The sequence below is a fragment of the Acinonyx jubatus genome, chromosome D3, assembly GCF_027475565.1.
Source record: "Acinonyx jubatus isolate Ajub_Pintada_27869175 chromosome D3, VMU_Ajub_asm_v1.0, whole genome shotgun sequence".
Taxonomy (NCBI): Eukaryota; Metazoa; Chordata; class Mammalia; order Carnivora; family Felidae; genus Acinonyx; species Acinonyx jubatus.
The window spans coordinates 65,400,834-65,424,864 of NC_069392.1; the positions used below are offsets into that span (position 1 = coordinate 65,400,834).

A 24,031-nucleotide genomic window follows, 5' to 3' on the forward strand; every position below is an offset into this window, starting at 1 on the left:
TCCTGTTCTCAGGGCTAAATTGGAGCAACGCTGTGGCTCTTCCCGTCTCCTCTCACGACTGTGGGACACCGGGTGAGGCCTCTTGAGCTCGGAGGCTTTTCTGTGGTTTTTCTGTCTGTGCTCAGGGCCGTCTGATCGGCCGCTGGAGGCTTTTGCAGGGTTGTGGCTGGTCTCCCTCGGTTCCGGCCTCCTAAGGAGTGGTTCCAGGATGCTTTGGGGAATCCTCTTCTCCAAAGCAGACTCAGTGTTTGATCCATGGGAGCCAGCCTCTGCCCCTGGGCCATGTCCCTGGCCAGGTCACCGGATTACTGGTATTTGTGCAGGCGACTGACTGTCCCGCCACCCTGGTCTCGGGGAGCACAGCTACTGAGTGGAGCCAGGCAGAGAGTCCCTTCAAATCTCGTTGCAGCTTCTTCAGGTCAGGGCCTGTGGCTGGCTCGCCTGCAGCTCCTGCACCACGGGGTGCCCCGACCTCTCTGCCCTTGCTCAGGCGGGGCTCATGTGCCACCTCTGGCCCCATGTGGACCTGGCCCGGACCAGCGTGCCCTGGAGGGCTGGGCCTGCAGCCTGGGCGTGCCCGGCAGCCCGGCTTCTGGTCCTCGGCGTGCGGAGCCAGCGCAGTGGCCAGCCCAGCCCCAGACCCTGACCCTGGCCCTAGAAAGACCCACCCACGCTGTCTGTGTGGGCTGTGGACCTTTACCCCAGGAAATTGACTCCTGTAGGGGGTCCCTGGGCCCCCTGCCCAGCTCTGGTCTGGTCCCTAGTGCCCTGCGCCTGCTGTTGACGACCTTTTCTAACCTCAGCTTAACACAACAAAACGGGTAATACTGCCCCCATTTTATGAATGAGAGTACTGAGGTTTAGACAGATCAAATTAACTTGCATGTGGTCACATAACGGAAAGAGGTGAAGCTGGAACCTGAATCAAAGTAGTTTAGGTCCTGGGTGAACACACACCTCTGAGTAGGTGGAGGAATTGAGGCCTAGAGAGAGAAAGGGAATAGTTCAAAGTCACACAGTTTAGCCCCGTGAGGGCGGTAATAGTTCCTACATCTGGCTTGTCCCCAAAGTGGTGTAGGACACAGGCATCGAATACATTCTTGAATGAATGAATGAATAGCCATTTGCTCTGACCACCTGAACATTGGCAATAAAGCCTGAGTCAAATGAGCCTAAGCCCAACTCCCCCCAATTATCCTTGAGGGCACTTACGCTTATCTTAGAAGGACTACATTTTATTTAGTTTTTATTTATTTTTATTTTATTTATTTATTTGAGAGAGAGAGTGCAGGGGACAGGGGCAAAAGGAGAGAGAGAGAGAGAGAGGGAGAGAGAGAGAGAGAGAGAGAGAGAGAAAGAGAATGTAAGCAGGCTCCATGCTTAGTGCCAAAGCCTGATGTGAGTCTCCATCCCACAACCCTGGGCTCATGACCTGAGCTGATATCAAGAAACTGAGCCATTGAGGTGCCCCTGCACTTTATTATTACTACTATTACAACTAAAACTAATCACTTAATAGTCTTAACTTAAAATGGCAGCATTGATTATAGCCCCTTTGATTGGATTGGATCCAATTAGATCCTAGTCAGATCTCCCTGAATTCACCTGGCCAGACCCCTTGCCCAAATCAGGAAAGCTCGCTGGTTGCACTTCCTTTATCTTTTTATATTTAAAGTTTTTAATCTCTTGAACAATGCTATGGGTATATGTTTTAAGTATTATTCAACTTTTCCTTCACTTTCCAGTTGTCTTAACATTATAAATAGTAGTTTACTTATAGTCTAGATTTTCCCTATCATTTTAGGTTTAAAGATACCCCAAGTCTTAGAATTTATTAGATTTAAGAATTCCTGACAGTTTTTATATTTTCAATATTCTCAGTAGTATCAATTGGCAGTTCTAATGTTGCATGATTACTTCCATAATCATAAAACAAGCGTAAAGAAACAATAGGTAATGAAGAGAATAAATAAAATAAAAACACCACATTCCCACAACCCAGAGACACTATGGCGTTAACCAAAGGTGAACCTTAGTGTATATCCATACACCCCCCCAGATCCTTTTCTATGTGTATACAGTTACATACACACACACACGTTTTATCAAAATGAAATCATATAGTAAGTACTGTTCTTTAACCAACTAGTTCTCTAACCAGAGAACTTAGACAGTTCTCTAACTAGTCATGCATTGTATCTGATTGTCATAGCCCTGAAGTCTCTTTGCATTGCCACAGCCCCCACCCGTACTTTCTCTATTGTTCTCTTCTTTTCTTTTTTATTTTCAACGGCACTGACTTGTTCCAGAAACCATGAGAACCGTTCTGCAGAACATCTCCCCTCCTAGATTTGTCTGATTGCTTCCTTGAGATCTCTATCTCTGAGGCTCGATCCCTGGAGAAAGAAAAGTTGGTTCTAAAGGCTTGATGGATTTACATCAAATCCTTTCATTTACCTCATAGGTGATACTGAGAACTTCACATCGCACATGTCAGGGGACTGATATCGCCTTTCTGTGCCCGGCAGTCTGATCTCCCCATCGTGCAGCTCTGTTGCAAGCAGAAAGTAGCCTGTGTGAGCATGGGCTTTTGAAAAGAACACAAATATCATAATTCCGCAATCTGGTTCAGTGTTGAATAACAATGGCACCGTGTGGCATGGAAAGTCTTCTGTGTTTCAGTAGACTTTATACTTCTCTGAAATCCCAAATTCCATCACCAGTTCATACTCAGGATTAACAAGTGTCTCTTCTCATGGAACACACTGTTCCTGAGCATAGCTGACCAGTTCTGACTTTGTATTAAATACAATAAATGCCTTCCCTGGATCCGTAGACACTCTTTTGGTAGTTCTAGTGCTTTGTCAAGTTGTACAGTGTTTGAAACTTCTCAAGTTTCCTGGTACAAACAGGAGGTAATCAGGAAACAAACAAAAAACAAATTAGAACCTATGGGTATATATTCAAGCTTTTAAGTGAATATCAGATGCAGGGACTGTAAAATAGAACTATAATAAAAACATTTGAAAGAAGAAATGTGTCCTTTTTAACTGTTTGTTTTTGAGATGGAAAGCTTAATGCAAAATTTGGATCTTATTACAGAAATTGAAACGAGCCCATGCAAATTAATCTCCATTGCACCCGTAAAAAAGAAATTAAAAGCACTAATGTTGCATGTGGTGTATATACAGTAACATTTCCTAAATATCTTCTGGGTCTAAAACTAGGAATGATATTCAATGCTTCCTTTTCCTCAGGCTACAGTATCATAGGATTCAATTTTGAAACTGATAATGGAGGCATTTTTGTTGCACAATTGCCCACAAAGGAAATGAAGGAAGAAGAAAACAGCCAGATCGTTGAAGCAGAGACAAATGAGATACCTCCCGTTCTATGTTCACTTCTGGTCCTCCTTTCTTTGGTAGACAGAAATTAATTGAGCATCTAATTGTGTCCATTTCAGGGGCACACCATCTTTTACAGTTTAAATTGGCCATTTGTTGATGGTCCATTCTTAGTTTTTTCATTCAGAAGACAACTTTCCATGCTAATTTGAATGGCCGGAGTATAAAGATGTTACAGATCTGGTAAACTTTACACTTTTAATCAATAACTTTATAAGACCACATTCTGTGTTTCAAGTGATAGCACATCTTAAATATTTCGCATTAGGTATTTAAACAGTATTTTCTTATACCTTTTTTCTGTTCTTACTAAATTCTGAACTACCACCAAACTTGTTTCAAAGAAAAAGTTGAAGTATTATTTCGAGGCCTGGAGCCCCCAAGTACAAGCCGTTTCACAATCTGCATAGTAGGAAAGCTCTCTTTGAAGCAGCTTCGTTACCAAACAGAATTCTGAATCACTGAACCAAAGGATGCCCCTGAATCCCCATCATCTGCCGTAGACATCAGGACTATTTGCCAAACATTGTGATTCTGGCCAAAACCCCCCGGAAATACTCTCAACTAGTGCTGGGATGGCTACCATTTTCCAGGAATGAATCAAACCCCTGAACAAGCCTCTCTGATAGGTTATTTATATTCTTTGAAGAATATGGCCAACATTGCCCAGATCAGCCTAGGGTCCAGAAGTGCCTCCCTCTCAAGCATTAGACTTTTGTCCTCCAGTTCAGCCTGATCTCCCATGAGTTCACAGGTCAGAGGGTCCACTGTGTAAACAACACTCCAGGGAATCCAAGGGAGATAATTCTGACAAATCCTCCAGCTCAAGTTGTGTCGGGGTGGCTGTGAAACCAAAGGCCCTACTTATGGATGGTGGACGATACGATTCCTAGGTTTTCCAGCCTCTGTGTATGTGAGGTGAAGTGGAGCAGGTGGGGTCTGGAGTCACGGGGGTGGGCAGCGTGGTGTGGAGGAGGAGGTGCCTCTGGGTGACTTTGTATGGATCTTCCCCTCCCTGTGAATGAAAACATAGCCCTGCACCCCATACCTACCAAGCCTGGGCAGGGAACCCGGATGTCAGAGTGGCTCTCTGCCAAGGTGGTGGATGTAATTCCTTGGCCTAGAAATTTTCTAATCTGTGAACAGTCCAACCCAAGTTGACGTTTTGTTTGCTTTTTACTTGCCAACGTATTAAATTTAAACAATTCATATGGATTGGCACTTAAGTTGCCGTGTCCCCATCCCATTCCTGTGCCCAGAGGTAATTACATATCTGTGTTTTATTCCTTACTTCTTCTATGAGTGAAGGATTGTAGGTGTGTATGTGATTTTTAACTTTACAGTATGTCTTAGAATGATAGATCTACATATGCTGGAATTGGAAGATTCACAAGATACATTATTAAGTGGTGGGAAAAGGCAGGATGCCCAACAGTGTAAACAAAACTATCCTGTTTTCATAAACTTTAAAAAAGTTGCACATAGGTATGTTGATAGGTATGATATAATATTCTGAACGATTACACAAGAAATTAAAATAGTGGATAGAAGGAAGAGAGAATCTTTTATTTTTATTTTTTACTTTATTAAAAAAATTTTTTTTAAGTTTATTCATTTTGAGAGAGAGCGACACACAGCGAGCAGGAGAGGGGCAGAGAGGGAGAGAGAGAATCCCAAGCAGGCTCTGCGCTGTCAGCGAGGAGCCCAATGTGGGGCTCCAACTCACAAACACAGGGATCATGACCCGAGAGGAAACCCGGAGTCAGATGCTTAACCGACTGAGCCACCCAAGGTCCCCAAGAATCTTTTCTTTTTAAACTGTACTGTTTGAAGTTTTTTTGTTTATCAAATTTAATTCAGGCTTGTGTTTCAAGCTTTCTTGCCCCAAGTAACACAATATTTGGGGGCGGGGGGGGGGGGCAGTGAGTGGGTGGAGCGAAAACACGACGTGCTCAGAATCTTTCCTCAGCGGTGTGACTAGATACGGCTCATTCTTCTGACCGGTGCCTTGCTTTCCACGGTGAGCTTGTGCCGTGACTTATTTAACCACTGATGGATGTCTATAGCCTATTGCTATTTTTTTGTGAACGCGAATAATGTTGTATTAAACATCCTTGAACATTAATCACTGTGCATACATGGACTATTTCTACGATATAATATAATTGATCTTCTACAATGGAAATTGCTAGGAGTGGAATTGCTGGGTCAAGGAGTCTGTGCGTTTTTCATTTTGATAGATTTTGCCAATTTGCTCTATAAAAGGTTTGCACTGGTTTACATTTCCACCAGTCATATGTGAGAGCATATTCTTTCAGACCTTGCCAGATCTTTAAAAGATCTTTCTTTTAAAGAAATGTGAGGGGCGCCTGGGTGGCTCAGTCGGGTGAGCGTGGGACTCTTGATTTCCACCCAGGTCATGACCCCAGGGTCATGGGATTGAGCCCCACGTTTGGGCTTGGGGCTGGGCATGGAGCCTGCTTAAGATTCTCTCTCTCTCTCTCTCTCTCTCCCTCTCCCTCTCCCTGTCCCCCACTCACGCACATGCACACACATTCTCTCTGTAAAAAAAAAAAAAAGGAATTTTTGTTTTACTGAAAGAGTCTTATTTTTGTCCAATGAACTGAAGAAATATTAACAATATTTAAGGTGATTTCTTCAACTTTTTTTTAAATACTTAAAAAAATTTTTTTAATCTTCATTTATTTTTGAGAGACAGACAGAGACAGAGCATGAGCGGGCGTTGGGGCAGAGAGAAAGGGAGACACAGAATCCAAAGCAGGCTCCAGGCTCTGAGCTGTCAGCCCGGATCCTGGCACGGGGCTCAAACTCACAAACCATGAGATCATGACCCGAGCTGAAGCCAGAGGCTTAACCAACCGAGCCACCCAGGTGCCCCTAAGGTGGTTTCTTCAACTTTTATGTGCATGGCCCATGATGACAAAACCAAAAAGTGTACAGTAAAGGGAAATGTCTGCCCAGAGGGTTTCGTGTTTTCTTTTCTGTCCAGCACACCTACCCAGTGCTCACTCTGGGCTCGCTGGCTGGACATAGCTGATTGATCAGAGCACATAAAGGAGCGCCAGTGGTCGCCGCATCCCACGACGGGACCCGGGACCAGGACCGGCCCGGGCCCTGCCGCCAGGGTGGGGAGCAGGCTCTCACAGCGATGTGGGTGATCAGCAGCTCTTTCTCCCCACCATTTCCATTTTGAATCACTTCAAAATGTTGCACAAAAGGATTTCTATTTTCAGTCAGACCATTTGTTTTGTGAATCAGGGTAAAAAAGTTACTCAAATTATTTACATTCATTTTAGTCTTTTTTTTCTCTACCTCTCTCCATTTTTTTTTTTTGAATTTTAAAACAGTCTTATTTGAGATATAATTCACATATCAGACAACTCACCTGAGGTATATTTACAGAGGTACACATACAACCATCACCACGGTAATTTCAGAACATCTTCACTACCCCAAAAAGAAACTGTACATCCCTTAACTGTTACCCACCCCATTCTTCCATCCTCCCCAGCCCTCCCATCCCCCACTTTATTTTCTTTCTTCCCTTCTTTCTTTCTTTCTTTCTTTGTGAGCTCTATGCCCAGTGTGGGGCTTGAACTCACCACCCTAAGAGTCGCATGCTCAGATCAACTGAGCCAGCCAGGTGCTCCCTCCCATCCCCCCCCCCTTTTTTTTTTAATTTTTTTTTTTTAACATTTATTTATTTTTGAGACAGAGAGAGACAGAGAATGAACAGGGGAGGGGCAGAGAGAGAGGGAGACAGAATCTGAAACAGGCTCCAGGCTCTGAGCTGTCAGCACAGAGCCCGACGCTGGGCTCGAACTCACGGACCGTGAGATCATGACCTGAGCTGAAGTCGGACGCTTAACCAACCAAGCCACCCAGGCGCCCCTCCCATCCCCTTTTAAAAACATCCCTCTCAAGATCTTTTCTGTTCACATAATAAGTTTTCTGGCTCTACCCAGACCTTCCTCTTTAGGAAATCTAGAGCTATCATCCAAACACAGTGCGGTGTGTGCAGTACTGAGGAACAAAAGCAAAACGCTCCTTAGCTAATTTTTCTCAGCATCCTACTCATAAGAGAACATGTGCACCTGTGCACGTTTAGATTAAGAAGTGCATGCTTCCAGAGTGAAGGATGGAGAGACTCTGAATTATACGAACAAGCAACTAACAGCTGTTGAGCACCCACCAATCACTGACCCTGATATGGGCACAGCACCCCACAGTCTGCAAAAACACTGCCCAGTTGGAAAGGGCACTAGCCAGTGTCCACTGAAGCGCCTCTGAGAACGTGCATGGCTTTCATGGCTCTTTAGCTCCAATCCTTTTGTTCTCAAAGACTTTTACATACATGTGAAATGGATTAGCTTCATTTACAGCAGGAATCTGACTATTCAGAAATTAAAAAGCATGATCATCCTACGAGACACAACACTCCTGGTGCACCAGGGAGACTGACTTTTTGAAGGAGGTCTAGCCAGTAATTGCTTCGAAATGGTCACTAAAATTGTGGGATTTTAGGTTTGAGGAATTGTAAGAGCCACCACTTGTGTGTTACTATGTGAGGTCAGCTAAGAAAGACTATTTGGTAACCACAGTTGTTTGATTTTAGCAAATTTGGCAGTTTTTGGCAAATTAAAATAGCAGTTTCTCTCTAGTCTATAGTCAAGGTGTAGGGGTGGGAGCAGAGATTGAAGAGAAGGGGGTTAAACCGGGAGGAACTGATGGAAGAGCACTGGGTTCTGAGCTCAAGTCTGCAGGCTTTGAGCAAATCCCTTAATTTATCTGGATCTTAGGTTCTTGAGACTCAATGATATCCCAGTACCTTCTAGACTTCTAAAATTCTGTATCAAAACCCCAAGCCTGAACTTGAGAATTTTTCTACTTAGAAACATATCCTATCAATCTTATTACTGCTTCTCTAACATGTGGTTATATCTTTATTTGCAAACCTGATTTGGACTGAATTTTGCGATGATTGTCATTTTTTATGCGAATAATAATTTGGAACTAACCTAAATTTCATGAAGTGTTCCCCTCCTAATACACTAGATGGCACTACAAGCAAGTCAAATCAAATTACAAAAAAACAAAACACAAAACAAACAAACAAACAAACAAAAACGGAGTGGGGGAGGGGGAGTAGATTTTGACTATCAGAGTCAAAGTTACTAAATATGGTAAATTAGAAAAGCTTCAGTCTTTATCAAGAGTGTTATGTCAACATCTTCAGAAAAATGAGCAAAAATGGCCAGTGTTGAATATCTTAAGATCAGGAAAATGTCATTTTGTGTAGTGACTTTCAATCTGTTACTGTGACCCAACTGTAAGACATTTTAGGTTGGGTCCCAACCCATATACACACACGCTAAAGCAACGGAAGCTCCATAGGGCAATCCTAAGCCTTCTTCCCTGTCGTGCATTCTGAGACTATTTCTTTTGCACTGAAGGAAAATGCATTCCTTGGAAGAATGGGGAAAGTGTATGTGACACATTATCTGATGTATTTGATGGTGAACAAAGTGATAGGAGGGGACTTTAGAGGTGTGTTGCTGTTCGAAAATTAGTAATATGTATACAGCCAAGCTACAAAAAATGAGGCAATTATTCATACTAAGAAAAAATAATGTACAGAAATGGGTAAGTGCTTTCTGACTCAGCAGTGAACATTATTTACATGCTCATAATAATGTAAGCACTGAATATTGATATAAGTGTAGCGGGGAGGGGAGGGTGAGAAGTTGGATGGCAACGTAGTTCTCGTCTACCGTAACAGGATGTGAACAGTTAATGCCTAGTGTTCACGTATCGCAAAACAGTGATGTATTTAGAAACATGGAAGTGAGTGTCAGAAGAAACGGCTAAGCTATTTAAGGTTGTTGCCTCTAGGGGAGAAGTGGGGAGTGAGGTAGTGGAGTGGGGGCACAGTCTATTGTTTTTTGTTAAAAATTTATCGGGGTGCCTGGCTGGCTCAGTCAGTGGAGCATGAGACTCTTGGTCTCGGGGTTACGAGGTTGGGCCCCACGTTGGAGGTAGAGATTACTTAAGAAAATACAATCCTAAGAAAATTATAAAAATAAAAATTTATAGTACTATATTATTCAGCCTTAAAAAGGAAGAAAATTTGGACACATATTACAACATGGATGAACCCTGACAACATTATGCTAAATGAAATAAGCCAGACACGAAAGGACAAATACTGTTGAAGTGAGTCCACTTACGTGAGGTACGTAGTAAAGGCAAATTCATAGAGACAGAAAGTAGACTGGTAGAATGGTGGGCGCCAGGGCTTAGGGGGAGGAGGTTAGGGCATTATTGTTTAATGAATACAGAGTTTCACTTGGGAGAGAGAAGAAAGTTCTAGAGATGGATGGCAGCGATGGCTTAACAACAATATGAATGTACTCAATGCCACTAAACTGTACTTATAAATGGCTTAAATGGTAAATTTTACGTTATGTATATTTCATAAAAAAGCGATGTAAGAAAAAAAATTTATAATACCGTTTGATTCTTTTTTTAATGTTTATTTATTTTTGAGAGAGAGACAGAGACAGAGTGTGAGCAGGGGAGGGGCCGAGAGAGAGGGAGACACAGAATCCAAGCAGGCTCCAGGCTCTGAGCTGTCAGCACAGAGCCCGATGCGGGGCTCGAACTCACAGACCGCAAGATCATGACCTGAGCCGAAGTCGGATGCTCAGCCAACCAAGCCACCCAGGCGCCCCAATACTGTTTGATTGAAATAACTGCACACATGTTTTAATTGTATTACATTAATTTTTAGAAAGCTTCGGATGAATGTCTGAAAGTCTTTATACATGTCATGAGCGTGTTTATTTGGGCCACCGAGGGGCCTTTTTTGCTTTTATCCAGTTCTTACCTGTATGCTCCTTAGAAAAAGATGTCAGGTAAGTTATTCACAAATAAGGGAGGTATTACTGAAAGTAGGTGTCTTATGAATACATTTCAGGGGAATTTGAGATACCTGATACCTAAACACAGCACACGAATGCTGAATAAACGTACACATGCATCGAGTTTGAATAAGGACATTATTATGCAGGAATTTCCATCTTCTGGCCTCTGCTGCTCTCAGTGGGTATGCTAAATGTTTGGCTGTGTAGTCACCCGCTGAGTGGCTTGTTGGAACTCAAGGCCACTTTGTGCTGGGACTGGGTGCGACTCCGGGTGAACCAAAGATGCTGTGCTGTCAGAGCTGATTTCTAGCTCACAAGTTTCTCTTTACCATCACTTTCCTTAACCTGGCCCAAACAGGAGCGTGTATACTCATTTCTTTGCACTTATAAGCAATAAAATGCCAATTAGCTTGGCAGGAAGAAGTTGACTCGTAAAGTGCAATTCTAATTTAAATCATTGTACCTTCAGTGTACAATTGAGAAGGCAGCTCTAAGAAGAAAACGACAATGGAAAATAACTTTACATATCCTTAGAGACGTTGAACTGCCTTCCAGCCTTTAAGTCATGCTTCTTGGTTTTGACAGGTTACATTTACCTTCGAGGGTTTATTGCTATAAAAAGAGTGTTAGATCTCATTGTTGTCCCATCTAAATTCTCCTGTTTGTTCACAGTGTGAGAGGAGAACAGAAGCACGACGAAAAAATCTTCTTATTTTGATTCTGCATTATTTAACACAAGAAGGGTATGTTCTGTTTCAAAGATTTACAGACGTGATTCCTCTCTTTGTCTGACCTCCACTTTTCTAGATATACACTTATAAAAATAGCTAATAGAATTTATTTTTTATAGCAGTTTTATATTTATAGAAAAACTGAGCTGAAAGTATTCAGAGTTCCCATATATTGGGAATCCCCCTACCCTAGCCAGTCTACCCTGTTACTAACATCTTACACTGGTGTGGTACGTGTGTTATAATTGGTGAACTAATCTTTATATATAAATATCTGTGTGTGTGTGCATGTGTGTATGTAGATGTACCTATATGTATATGTGTGTATATATACATATTATTTTAGAGAGAGAGTGTGAGCAAGGGAGAGGAGCAGAGACAGAGAGAGACAGAGAGACAGAGAGAGAGAGACAGAGAGAGAGAATCTTAAGCAGGCTCCACACTCATTGTGGAGCCCAACGCAGGGCTTGACCCTATGACCCTGGGATCATAACCTGAGTTGAAATCAAGAGTCTCATGCTCAACGGACTGAGCAGCCCAGGTGCCCCCAATCTTGATATATTATTGTTAGCTAATGTCCATAGTTTACATCAGGGTTTACTCTTGTGTTGAATGGTTCCATGAGTTTTGACAAATTCATAATGTCCTGCCTCCAGCATTGTAGTATTACATTGAATAGCTTCACCCTTAAATATCCCCTGTGCTCTGCCTGTCCCTGTCCCCACCATCAGCAACCTAGATTCATAATTTTATGGCCTCATTGACACATATAGTTCCATTACGCATTTTGAAAACTCTAACAAAGCTACCCAGTCATGAGATACGTTCCCTTTCCCATTCAGGTTTCAGGCCTATCAAATCAGATTCCCAGGGCCCTACAGCAGGCTACGTACACAGAGATCACACTCTCATTCCTCAATTCTCCTTCCCTCAAAATAAAGGTATCGGATTTACTGGATGACCTATGTCCCCCTTTCTTTTCCGGACAATGACATTCAATAACTGGCAGGGGAGGAAATTTGGAAGCATCTGAGTTTGGCCACCTACCTGATCTGGAAACGTGCAAGCCTTTACAATGAAGGCTGCAGATGTGCTGGGTTTTATGAGGAAGAGAGCTCATCCACTATTTACTTTCCAGTTTCCTTTCTTTCCAGGTTTCATCTAGGAAGAAAATATTCAGGTTTCAGGTTTAGGGCTTGAACTTTCAAGTTAGAGCAGCAGTTATCAACTGGGGTGATTTTGCCTCTTGGGGAGCATTTGGCAATGTCTGGGATGCTGCTAAACATCCTTCAATGCACAGGACAGCATCCCACAACAGAATTATCCAGCCCTAAGTGGTAACTGTGCCAAGAAACTATCTCAGAAAGGAGAACCACGAAAACAAAAGACAAAGAAAAGTCAGCATAGTTTATCCCTTCGACTGTGTATTTACAAAGCATGCATTTCCCCTTTCTGCCATGAGATGGCCCCTTGCATCTCAAATCAATGAAAATTCTAGTAGAATTGACCATTTTCCTGAGACCTTCTGGTAAAGGCACTTAGGAGTGTATGTCAAGATGAAAAGTAAACTGTAGGTATTTTTAAAAGACATATCAATGTTGGAAAAGCAGACCTGTCTTTAACAAAAGACCAAGGATTTATCCTCATCAAGAGGCTAGGTTACAGTGGATTGGAATAAACAACCAGAGAAAAGCTTTGTAGAGACGGCAAGGTGAGCTGGTCTAGAAAGATGTGGAGAAGATGGGTAGACAGACACGATGCACAAGGACATCGCAGGCAGGCTCACAGAGAAAGAAGAGCCATAAGTGGAGAAAGACCAGAGTTGGGCTGTGTGTGGGAGAACAGGTGAGGTCCGACAGTGGAGGATCACAGCTGCTGGTTCGAGGACTACACACGCTGCTCTCTGGGTCTGAGCACCTGTTAACAGCCTCCCCATCTCTCCCACTATGTCATGCTCATTACTGCTCACTCCTCTTCCTGACGTCCCATCCTGTCACTCCGTTGGTTGAGAACCTCTAGTGGCTCCTCCAGCCAACCTCATGAAATTCAGATTTCATTCAAGCTCAAACAATGTAGTAGCAACACGCAGAAGCAGTTTTGTTCCCCGATTAATTAGTTTGGGATCTATGAGGCCTACTATCATCTATTCTTATAATTTTTGTGTAAGTCAAAAGCCCATGATCCCGGAAAGAGTTCAATATAATGTGATGTGAGTAAAGACTACAAGCAATCTATAGTGTATGTTCTCACACACACACACACACACACACACACACACACACAAATAATATATATAACATATATATATGCATATATATGTGTGTGTGTATATACATATATAGAGCTTTACAAGTGTATATATGTAAGTATATATACATTTAGTCATTAAAAATGTTTGGGAAGATAGGCAAAGGTAGTGGAATTTTCTTTTGACTTACCTGTATTTTCTAGTTTTTTCTCAAATGAGCATGTATTACTTAATACTAAACAAAAATTATTCCTAGGACAGAGTTAGTTTTTCTCTCTGTAAAATGGGGATTAAGACACAGTATAGAAGCCTGGTGAGCCATCAATGTGTCTAGAGGCTGACTGACTACAGCCAATTGATGTTTTGCAGTTTCTTTAAAGTTTAGCAAGGTCACTGGAAATAATCATGGCAACCTTGTTTAAGAAAGTTCAGTGTTCCAACTGACCTGAATCTGGTGAAGGGAAGAGAGCATAATATAAAAGAAAGTTTTCTCCTACCTTCCCAGATTTGAATCAAACAGAAAGAAGTCTATCCTGAGGCAAAAATTCTTAATCCAGTGTCCTTGGATGAAATTGTATGCTGATTTGGGCGTATTTGCCCATTTTTCAGGAGAGTCTTTGGTTTCATAAGAAGTTGAGAACTAAGATTAAAATGTGGAAAGTCTTTCCACTTTCAGAGGATTGGGAGACAGAGCATTGCTGAGACCACAACAGGTTCAAAGTGACAGTGAAGAACCCCGGTGAAGATCATGCTTCCACCCACAGTCACCAGGTAGTGTAGATGTGTGACTGAAGAAAAGTGACCAGAAATAACATGGCCCAGCAGATGACTTCTTCTTATACTCAATCTCCTTGATGATATTGATCAACATATTTCTGGAATTTCCTTTAGAACTCATGACCTATGCTTTTCAGTTGCCACAATCATGGCACATCTTGCCTCTTGGGCTTAAATTTGGGTTTAACAATTGCCAGATGTTATCTAACATTAATGCTGGTGAATAAAGAGGTAATCAAGTTGGGCAAATACTCAATTTTGGCTAGAAATGAGAAAACACAGGACATTTTCTTAGTCGATTTACTTATTTGACTTCTAAGCACTTCCAAAAATGTTTTGAACAACGATGACATCATTAGAATAAGTATGTAGCTTCCAGAGGCAACTGCTTTGAAAAACAGTACTTGGATATACTTAACATATGTGGGCTCCTTCTATAGGCAAACCTCATATATTGTAATTTTCATCGAATGTACTGCTTAATATAAGCTTAATATTTGTATTGAGTCTCTGTGGACTTGTAATTCCTGTCTGCCTTTATTTTTTTTACCCAGAGTTAATTTTTGTTGTTGTTTTTTCTTCTGTGAAATGGCCAGATATATCGATACAGCCAATGCTTTGGAGCAAGAAACTAAACTGGGGCTACGACGCTTTGAAGTCTGTGACAACATCGACCTTGAAACTATTTTGATGGAATATGAGAGCTATTATTTTGTAAAATTTCAGAAATACCCCAAAATTGTCAAAAAGGCATCAGACACAGGTACATGGCTATTTTCTAGAAATAAGGTTTTTTCTCATCTTTAAGATTAGTGTTTCTTCCTCATTTTATTCTCAGATAGATGCTACTCTCCCCCTCCCCACACTGAAAGAATAGACCAGAAAGATTGTATAGCCTGTATCAGATCCTGTACAGAAATAGAAACATGATCAGCCAGGCAGTGATGTCCCTTTAGTCACGGTGGCATTTGTTTGAGGTATGTGTGTTTTAGGACAATGAACGTAAAACCCCAGTGCGTCACAGGTGCTTTTTAGAAGACCAACGTTACTTTCATTTCTTTAAAAATGGAAAGAGCTGTTGGAAGAGGATAAAAGACAGAAGACTCTTTGTTGTTGTTGTTAGGAAGACCTATTATCTATCTTGAAAATAACATGAAAATGAGTATTGGTGAAGCTAATAGCTCATGTATAGATAATGAAATGCTTTTGAAAGCCATCAATCCAGATAATGATCAATATAATGCAAAGACCCAGTATAGGTTAGCAGTCAAGGAGGCTGGCTGGAGGAAAGATCTAAAGCGAGGGCCCTATGTTTTGTAGTAACATTGACTTGGAAGTCTGTAAGTGGGGGAAGTAATTATAAACCAAGGGAGATCATTGTCCTGTTTACAAGGCACTTGTTAAGCCACAGACTTTAACATTTCATGTGGGGACCAGGAAACCAAGAGGAATGTCAATTAAAAATAGCCGGGGGCGCATCTCTGAGCTGGAAGGGATATTTATCTGAGCTCCTTTCCAGGGCAGAGTTCAGAGCTCCCTGTCCTTGGCTGGTTGCTGGGTCTGGGTTTGGGCAGAGAAGCACTGACTCCTGGGCCACCAGGACTATTACTGACATGATCTAATTTCTAGATTGCTGGTTCTGATTTAGTCTGGAACCATATTCTCCTGGGATATTAGACACAATGTCTTTATTTTAAGGTAAACTGGCAGAGTACGACTGGTAAGTGTTCATGCAATCATCCTGGTGTCCCACGGACTACAGCAAAATGGTGTCAAGTTCATGAAAACTTAATGTAATGGTAACCGTAAAGTTGGCCCACACTGAAGTTGCCACCAGGTTCATGGTCTCCAACTCAATTAATATCTAAGGGCTTTGGGGTCTTTCTCCATGCAGAAATGCTTGGGAAACATGGGTTTCTTTCCTTCTGCTGGTAGTTTCACTTCTTTCTATATGAGAATAGCTTAGAGCTCCTGGACCCCACAAGGCTATAGCACAAATTTTGAGAACAATGTAAAAGGGCAAACATATCTGAAAAATCACTTTCTCTTAAAAATTAAATTCTTTCCTTTTCCTCCAATATTTGTTTTGCTACAGCGGAAAATAATTTACCACAAAGAAGTGGAGGGAAGACCAGAAGGTAAAGTGAATGGTAATTCCTCTCGACCAACCCAACTCTAAGAGTTTGTGGGATCCCTTTGCAGAAGATTCTCCAGCTCGGTTCCCTATCTGTCTACCAGCAATTGCAGACTGTGATCATGTGACCTTAGTGGGCCCAGCAATGGGTTCCCCACACGTTACAGACGTCCAAGACATGAGCCAACATCTATGGGTTCTCCTGGTTTTACCACAGATAACTGCATTCACTAGTACTCTTTCAAGGCTATGTGCTATGAAGAGTACGGACCTCAGAGATTGCAAGACCCAGGTTCAATTCCTGGCCCTGCTCCTCACAAGCTTGGAGCAAGTTTCTGACACACAGTGAGGTCCCCACACGTAGCAAGCACCCATGCATGCCTCATGATAATACTCTCAATAATGCTCTGCCTGAGGCTAACTTTGTTTTGTACTATTCTTTAGGAACAATTTTATCGTTTTGACCAAAGCATTATCCATTTATTTACAGTTTCCATAAAGCTAGTCAGACTCTGACAACAAACGATAAGTACTTTTGAACCAAAAAAGCGAGGAGCATTTAAAGAAGCCAGCTTTGGCATGCATTTGGGTTCTGATTATGTTTCAGCCACATATTCATGCCTGGAACTTCCCCAGCATTCCTTACCTAGGAGAACATTCCAGAAGTGAATGTCTTTCGAGCACTTTGCTTCTCTTCAGGGAGGCAGCTTGACAGCTTGGGTGTCCTCAGCTCGTCTCTGAGTAAACGTTTGTACGTGGCAGGCGTAAAGGTCAGACAGCAAATGGCTGGAGTCGGGAAGGATAATTAGGAAAGTAATGAATGCTGTTTGTTTACAATTTTGTAATTGAAGATAGCTATTGAAATGAAAGGTTGTGTCATGAGACTGGCTATTAACAAATGAAAGTGCCTTTTCCTAATGCTTGCATTTCACACCAGAGAGCAAGCTCCCAGTTTACAGATTTGCAGATAACTCAGTGGAGGAAAGTTTATTTAATGTGATGGATAACAGAATTAGGATGCCAAAAAATCTGGACAATTTGGAAGATGGGCCCAAAATAACACGATGAAATTTAATGAAATAAGGTGTAAGCTCCAACCAAAGACTAATGACAAATAGCTCCCTCATTACAAAATCAGGGACCTAGAAATCTGAGTTCACAACAGATAAGGTGTGAGGGTGATCACAACAGTGTGATGTGACTGCTAATGTGGTCTTGGGCCTCACTGATAGAAATACAGTGTCCCCAAAATAGGAGGTGACTCTGTTGTGGTCAGAAGACTGTGGACAAAGGAAAGGTGACCAGGATGAGGATGAATCTGGGAGCCAGGTAACCTTAGGAATGATTGGGGCAACTGGAGAGGGTTAGCTTGAAGACTGGAACCCATGGGGAGGCGGTGCCCCTAGAACCACACGGCACTAGTCTTCACCCTCTAAAGAGGGACTGAGCCTTCTTTGTAGAATTCCACAGGGCATACTCAGGAGGGGCACCTAAAATTATAGCGGGGTGGATTTGGTCCCATATTAGGATGAATTTTACAATCATTAGAGCTGACTGGGAATGAATCACATTGCTTTGCACATTAGGAACTTGTCTCTGATCGTGTTAAAGCAGATCTGTGAACCACTTGCCTCCAAAGGGAAATCAAAGCAGGAAAACAGACTCCCTGTTCCCTGTCTGCCCTGCAATGACGTTAGGCAAGCTTCACTACATATGTATATATATGACCTCATTGCATTTAAATCCGTGCTATTCATAAAGGTTTGCACTTGTAACATGTTTGGTATTCATTTCATAGACACTTCATTTTTGTGCCAGCCAAAGGCCTGAGGGACAGACGTTTGTGTTCCTAGTTTACAGATGAAAAACAACGTTCCGAGAAACTGTCAGCTGTCCACCTCTTATGATACCCACCCCAGTGGGCCAACACCGGGGTCATCGTGTGTGGACGCTGGCGTTATTATTGGCATGGGTGGTCTTTTGCTGGCTAGGTGTTTATATTAGATACAACTCCTCCTTTCCCAAAAAGAAATGGAGAAATAGATGCTCTCTGAGACCCCTTAGGACAGGGGAGAAATACTTCCAGCAAAACTCCTGCAAACACATCTTACACGTAAGGACAAAGGAATGGAGAAAACCCAAACAAGTTCAGATGTGGGACTTCACGGTCGGCCCCCCGAGCAGTCCTGCCTTTCTCTGATGTCATCTCCTATCTGCTAATTTTCCAAAACTGAATTTCTCGTTCCAAGGACCTAGCGAACAACTTTATTTTACCTTTATATTGATGCATATAACACATATGCAGTCAAATGTCCATATACTCTCGTACGCGCCACCACCCCAGCCCCCCAGCAGGCTCTCTTCCCGATCAATGCATCCCATCTCCAAGAGAGGTAGCCACTGTCTGGCGTCCAGACCCATCAATATGTTTTGCCTTAAGTGAACAATATTTGGTGGAAATCTGTTTGGCAAATATGAAGATCTGTGACAACAGAGATGAGGTAAGGGTTGCTTCCCTTGCACTAGCCCCTTCGATGTTGTAGTATACGGGCTGCTGAAGTTAGCACCTTTCCATGTTGGCTGTACGCAGCCTGATGAGAACTATTTTAAGTACATCCAGCACACTGGATCAAAACTACAGGCAAATCCCTAGGCTTCCTCCTTCCTCCCCACAACGTGACCCCTGGGCTGCATACTGTTCTTTAAGGAAGGTGGAAGAAACGTTGGAAAATGCTTGCAAAAGTCATGTGTTCTTAGGAATACAGAGCTACCGGCAGAAGAGCTGGAGCCAGGTGGCTTGAAGGGAAAATGAAGAGGAGGTTGGGGGCCTCCAGAAGGAGGTGGACCCTCTAGCTTGCTCTTGGAGGAACCCAAGGGGTAGAGTGGAGCAAGTCAGAGCCAGGCGGCCAGGGTGTCAGGACAGTGCAAATGGAAGGGCCCAATGGTGCCACATCTGCACATCTTTCTAGAACTCTTTTTAAGTTGGCTACACAGGTTGTTTAGTTACCTCAAATTAAATGGTTTGAATAATGTCCTCCAGGGTCTTTGTTCCCTCCCCTAGGGTGATGAGCGACAGTTGTCAAAATCTTCCCAAGATCAGTCAGCAGAGGCCACGGTCCAGAACCACGGTGGGGAAGCCAGGGGATGCCAAATCCGTCCATAAGGAGCATCCTAAACAGGTCTGGATGGCTTTGCTGGTATTGGTAAAACTGCAGATGGCTGAGAAATAGCCCTGAGAAAAGAGTCACATTTATTCATTTTTGTGTGATTTTGTTACATTGTAGATTTTCTTCCAGTATACTGAATTAAAACCACAGGCAAATCTCTAGCCTTCCTAATGTTTCTTAATTCGAGTGGGAAGTCTCCTTCCTTCCGCCAGCCTTCCCCCTGGTTGGAGTACTGGGAAACAGTCCTCGAGGGGTAAGCCCTGGGTCCAGTCAGAGCAGGGGGCTGGTTGCTACAGAGCTCAATCATCCCATTTGAGGTAACTATAGGTGGCACATCTTTCCTGTCCCAAAGCACATTCCTGGACTCTTAAGACTAAGTCAAGGATGGCCTCAGGAATGGCTGGGTTTCTCCAAAACACAAATGGTTGGTCTTCACTCCAGACCTCCCCGCAAAACAATCTTGGGGACAGGGTGGTCAGCAAGAGGACAGAGCCCAGCAGGCGGGGGAAATCAATGGCTTCTAACTCAGGGGATTCATACCTCCAACCTCCTGGGTCAGAACAAACATACCAGGTTTCAGAGGAAAGAGAACTAATGGAAATAGTGAAAAAGAATGGGAAGAAAGAGTGTCAGAGATCCCTGGCGAGGGAGAAAGGAGTCCTCGTGAAACTCAATTGTCAGAAGGAACCTCTCACTCTCGAGGAGGTTGTACACTTCTGGCCATTGCAGTCTGGCTCAGGTGGAAGGGAGCCGAAGGTGGTGCAGGGGAATCCGCAGGAAGCAGTTGACTGTTGACTCAGCTCCACCTCCAAACTCAGCCACCCCTGGCCTCAGATACCTCGTTATAGGACAACAGGCAAGCCAGTGTGAACGGGGATGGGTTGAGGCACAACGGTTTCCTCCACCGGAAAAGCTGCTCAAAGCCTGTAGCTTCTGGTGACAGCTCTTCCCGTATGGCACAGGCAGACAGTGAATTCATCTTGTTGGGTCTGCACAGAAGTGGCTGAATGACACATGAGGTTCCCGTTTACTGAACTGATACCCAGTGTGTGATTCTGGATGCCGGAATAGGCATTTTCCACCAGCATGTGGAACTTGCTTCCCCAGCTGGCTTCTTGCTGTCTTCCTCTTTCCCCAGGAGCCTATCAATAATACTCCCATGGAGGGCGCTGACTTTGGCTTGAGTATATCAGGAGTCCCCAAAGGCAGCGGAGAAGAAAACGTCCGCCCACAAAAAGTAAGTGGCATTCGTGAACCTAGAACCAAAAGGGGGCATCCCTTTTCTTTGTAAAAATGAAAGTAAAAAAGGTTGTTTTTGTCAAAGAGGAAAGCTAATAGGTGACGGTCAAAGGCTGGCTGTGCGGTGAACTGAGAGGCGCACTGGATGAGGATTACAGCCCTGGTGTTCTGGTCTGGTCTTGAAGGATGTGCCCCACCTCGAAGAAGCTCAGTTTCCCTATTTGTAAACTCAGGAGTTTGGAAGAGATGGCTTCCAACGTCACTTTCAGCTTAAAAATCCCACGACTGAAATGATCAGCATGGGTGTTCTGTATTATTGAAGGAGTTATGATGGCCTACCCATTCTTTCTTCCCCCATTGGTGGTAACTGATGAGCGATGGCACTTTTTCTCCATGGAGATGTGGCTCTAGGCTTACATGTCATTCCATGTGAACCATGAAACCTCAGTTGAAATAGGGTGGGTCTTATCCATACTAAATATTTCTACCCTTTTCATAATGAACCTCATTTCTTGATTCAGAAATAACCGTTTCTCAAACAGAGAAGACCCAGATTGGGTGGCTGTAGGCAAAAGGTAGGTTAAAACCTGTCCTTTGGAAAGGTGAAGCAGTATCAACACCTAGCAGGTTTCTCTTGATTGTAACTTCTGGGGTTGGGTGTCTTTTTAAGAGTCATCTTTCTTCAAGCAAGTTCTCAAACTACAGGACTTCAGACTTACCCCTGGCTGGCTCTTCTGGGGCGAACTAAACTCTGACTGTGTGTGTGTTTGGAGGGGAGGCTGGGAGCATCTCCCTGGAAATTAAGGGAGCTCTCATTGGCTTGAACTGGCTCCTTTTAAGGTCCTCAAGTATATGGGTTCTTTCTCTCTCTCTCTCTCTCTCTCTCTCTCTCAAAAATAAATAAACATTAAAAAAATTTTAAAAAGGGGCGCCTGGGTGGCTCAGTAGGTTAAGTGCCAACTTCAGCTGAGGTCATGATCTTGCGGCTTATGAGTTCCAGCCCCACGTCGGGGTCTGTGCTGACAGCTTGGAGCCTGGAGCCTGAAGCCTGATTCGGATTCTGTGTCTCCCTCTTTCTCTGCCCCTCCCCTGCTCACACTCTGTCTCTGTCTCTCTCAAAAATGAATAAACATTTAAAAAAATGTTTTTAGTTAGAAAGATATCATAACGAGTGGAGAATGTTAGCATAGTGTCCAGCATATAATATACACTTGGTAAGTGCTGGCTACTGCTAATTACTTTTTTCTTGCATGCATCCTTCCTTTTTCCTTCTGCCTGCGGGGGAGATGAGGTGGCATTGGGAGGAGTACGGGAGGCAGATATCTGGGTTTAAACCTGGCCTTAAGTCACTTGTTAGCTGGAACTCTACTGAGTGGAGAATGTACATGATGGTTAATGGGAACTATCATCACTCTCCTGATGATGGGTTCTTCCTGTGTGTGAAATGTCACAAAGGATGAGACAATATAGGGGAGCCAGACCTGTAAGGAAGCATATGGCATGGCGTCAGGAACTGAAAAATGCTTGTGAATTTTTATTCAAACCAACTTCATTCTAAGGAATTTATTTCAACTTATTTTTTTCTTCTAGAGTGCCCAACTTGAGGAAATCATCTTGTTCATTATTAGTGCAGGTTCTTTTTATTTTATTAAAAAATATTTTTTTTATTTTAGAGAGAGAGTGAGCACATGTGAGCAGGGAGGGGGTGGAAGCAGAGAGAGAGAGGGGCAGAGAGAGAGAGAAAGAGAGAGAATCTTAAGCAGGTTCCATGGTTAGTGCAGAGCCCGACATAGGGCTCAGTCCCACGACCCCAGGATCATGACCTGAGCAGGACTCAAGTGACTGAGCCACCCAGGAGGCCCAGTGCAGGTTCTTTTCAAAGCTTCATTTTGTGTGTCCTACATACCAAAGTACATACATGTGTCTTGATTTACAGAAGCTGAGCTATTGAGGATTGTCTTCTCTTATGTTTTAATGGTGTAAATAACCATTACTCCCTTTCAGGGCCAAATCATTGACTTCCGAGGGCTGCTCACAGATGCCATCAAAGGAGCAACCAGCGAAGTTGGCTTGAACAGCCTTGACTGTAACCCAGACCCCTCAGTAAGTGGCTAAGACGTGACATTCGTCTTGCAAACTACCAACATCAGGACGAACTTCAGAAGTATAATTTTGAGTCCAGAGAAATTTTGAGATCAACTCAAAGGTCACAGCTATCTGCCACCATTTATGTCACTGAGATCCGCATCCTGTTTTGCTTTCTAAGTTATGAACAATATTGTAACGTAAAACTTTCTGTTCCCATCATCAGGAACGATTGTTGAAACCTCTGAGTGCATTTATTGGCATGAATAGTGAGATGCGAGAATTGGCAGCCGTGGTGAGCCGGGTAAGATCTGATATTCAATTCACAAATTTACGGAGGCGGATCGGGGCTCCTGGAGCATTGTGGGCTGCTTCTTTTATTAATAACAATAAATATGATCATTTATTTATAAAGTGCCCCCACTTGCAAAGGCACTCATATTGTTTAGAGGCACAATAATGCATGATAAATAAATTATAGAATCATAAAATTACAACACAAAGAGCCCACCATCTCACTACAGAGGCCAAGAAAACCAAAAGGGAAACAGACTTGGAAGGCAAGGGACAGGTGAAAGGTTTTAGAGCAGAGCCAACAGTTAAGGAGAGAAAGCCTCTTAGAGAAGGAAAGAGCATGTCTGTGTCTTGTTTAAACAGTCAAAGTCTAGAAACAGAGATATTGGGAGTCTGATGATTTCATAATTGGAAATTTCCATGAAAAACAAGATTAGCAGGAAAGAGCTTATCATCCAGACTACTGAATTTCAAGCTTACCCTTCAGAATTTAAAGGCAGTGGAGTCTCATGGTTAACGATACCAGCTCTGGAATCAGTTGACCTGGATTTGATTTCTACATCCTTCTTTTTCTAGCTGTGTGACTTTGGGCAAGTTCCTTGGGAACAGAATAGATTCCTGAGTTATAGGCTATTTATCTGATATCCAGCGATCTCATATTTAATGAAAGACTGCAACCTAGGCAGACTCGGAGAGATGTTTAATATGTTCCAAAAAATGCACAGCTATTCTGCAGTAATTAAGGGTTCCCCAGCTCTGGCTGTTCAGTTCCGCAGCTGTTACCGCACCTATTAGGTGTCAAGCATGCGGTGGGGGCTGGAAACACAAAGATGAACAAATCAGACACAGTCCTTGCCTGAAAGAGTCTCTCATCCCATGGGTAAGGTGCACTTGGAGAACCCAAAGGAGGGGTGTTTTGTGCCAAAGGGTGGGGAAAGCACTAGGGAAGAAGATACATAAGAAATAGGCACGTGAAAAAGTAGAAGAGGGAGGGTGGAGGGTTCTGGG

At 43.1% G+C, this 24,031-nt stretch overlaps 1 protein-coding gene across 5 annotated transcripts in view; it reads left to right on the forward strand.

Moving 5' to 3' along the window:
- KATNAL2 (katanin catalytic subunit A1 like 2) overlaps nucleotides 1-24,031 on the forward strand; it is a 67,656-nt gene that overhangs the window by 15,015 nt on the left and 28,610 nt on the right. For 2 of the 5 annotated variants that reach the window (XM_015069988.3, XM_053205552.1), the window contains exons 2-8: nucleotides 11,021-11,091; nucleotides 14,701-14,867; nucleotides 16,200-16,242; nucleotides 19,300-19,417; nucleotides 20,544-20,642; nucleotides 22,649-22,747; nucleotides 22,956-23,033. In XM_015069988.3, coding sequence (XP_014925474.1) covers nucleotides 11,021-11,091; nucleotides 14,701-14,867; nucleotides 16,200-16,242; nucleotides 19,300-19,417; nucleotides 20,544-20,642; nucleotides 22,649-22,747; nucleotides 22,956-23,033 — 675 coding nt within the window. The remainder of the gene's footprint in view (nucleotides 1-11,020; nucleotides 11,092-14,700; nucleotides 14,868-16,199; nucleotides 16,243-19,299; nucleotides 19,418-20,543; nucleotides 20,643-22,648; nucleotides 22,748-22,955; nucleotides 23,034-24,031) is intronic. The other 3 variants (XM_015069990.3, XM_053205553.1, XM_053205554.1) reach the window with 2 other exon arrangements.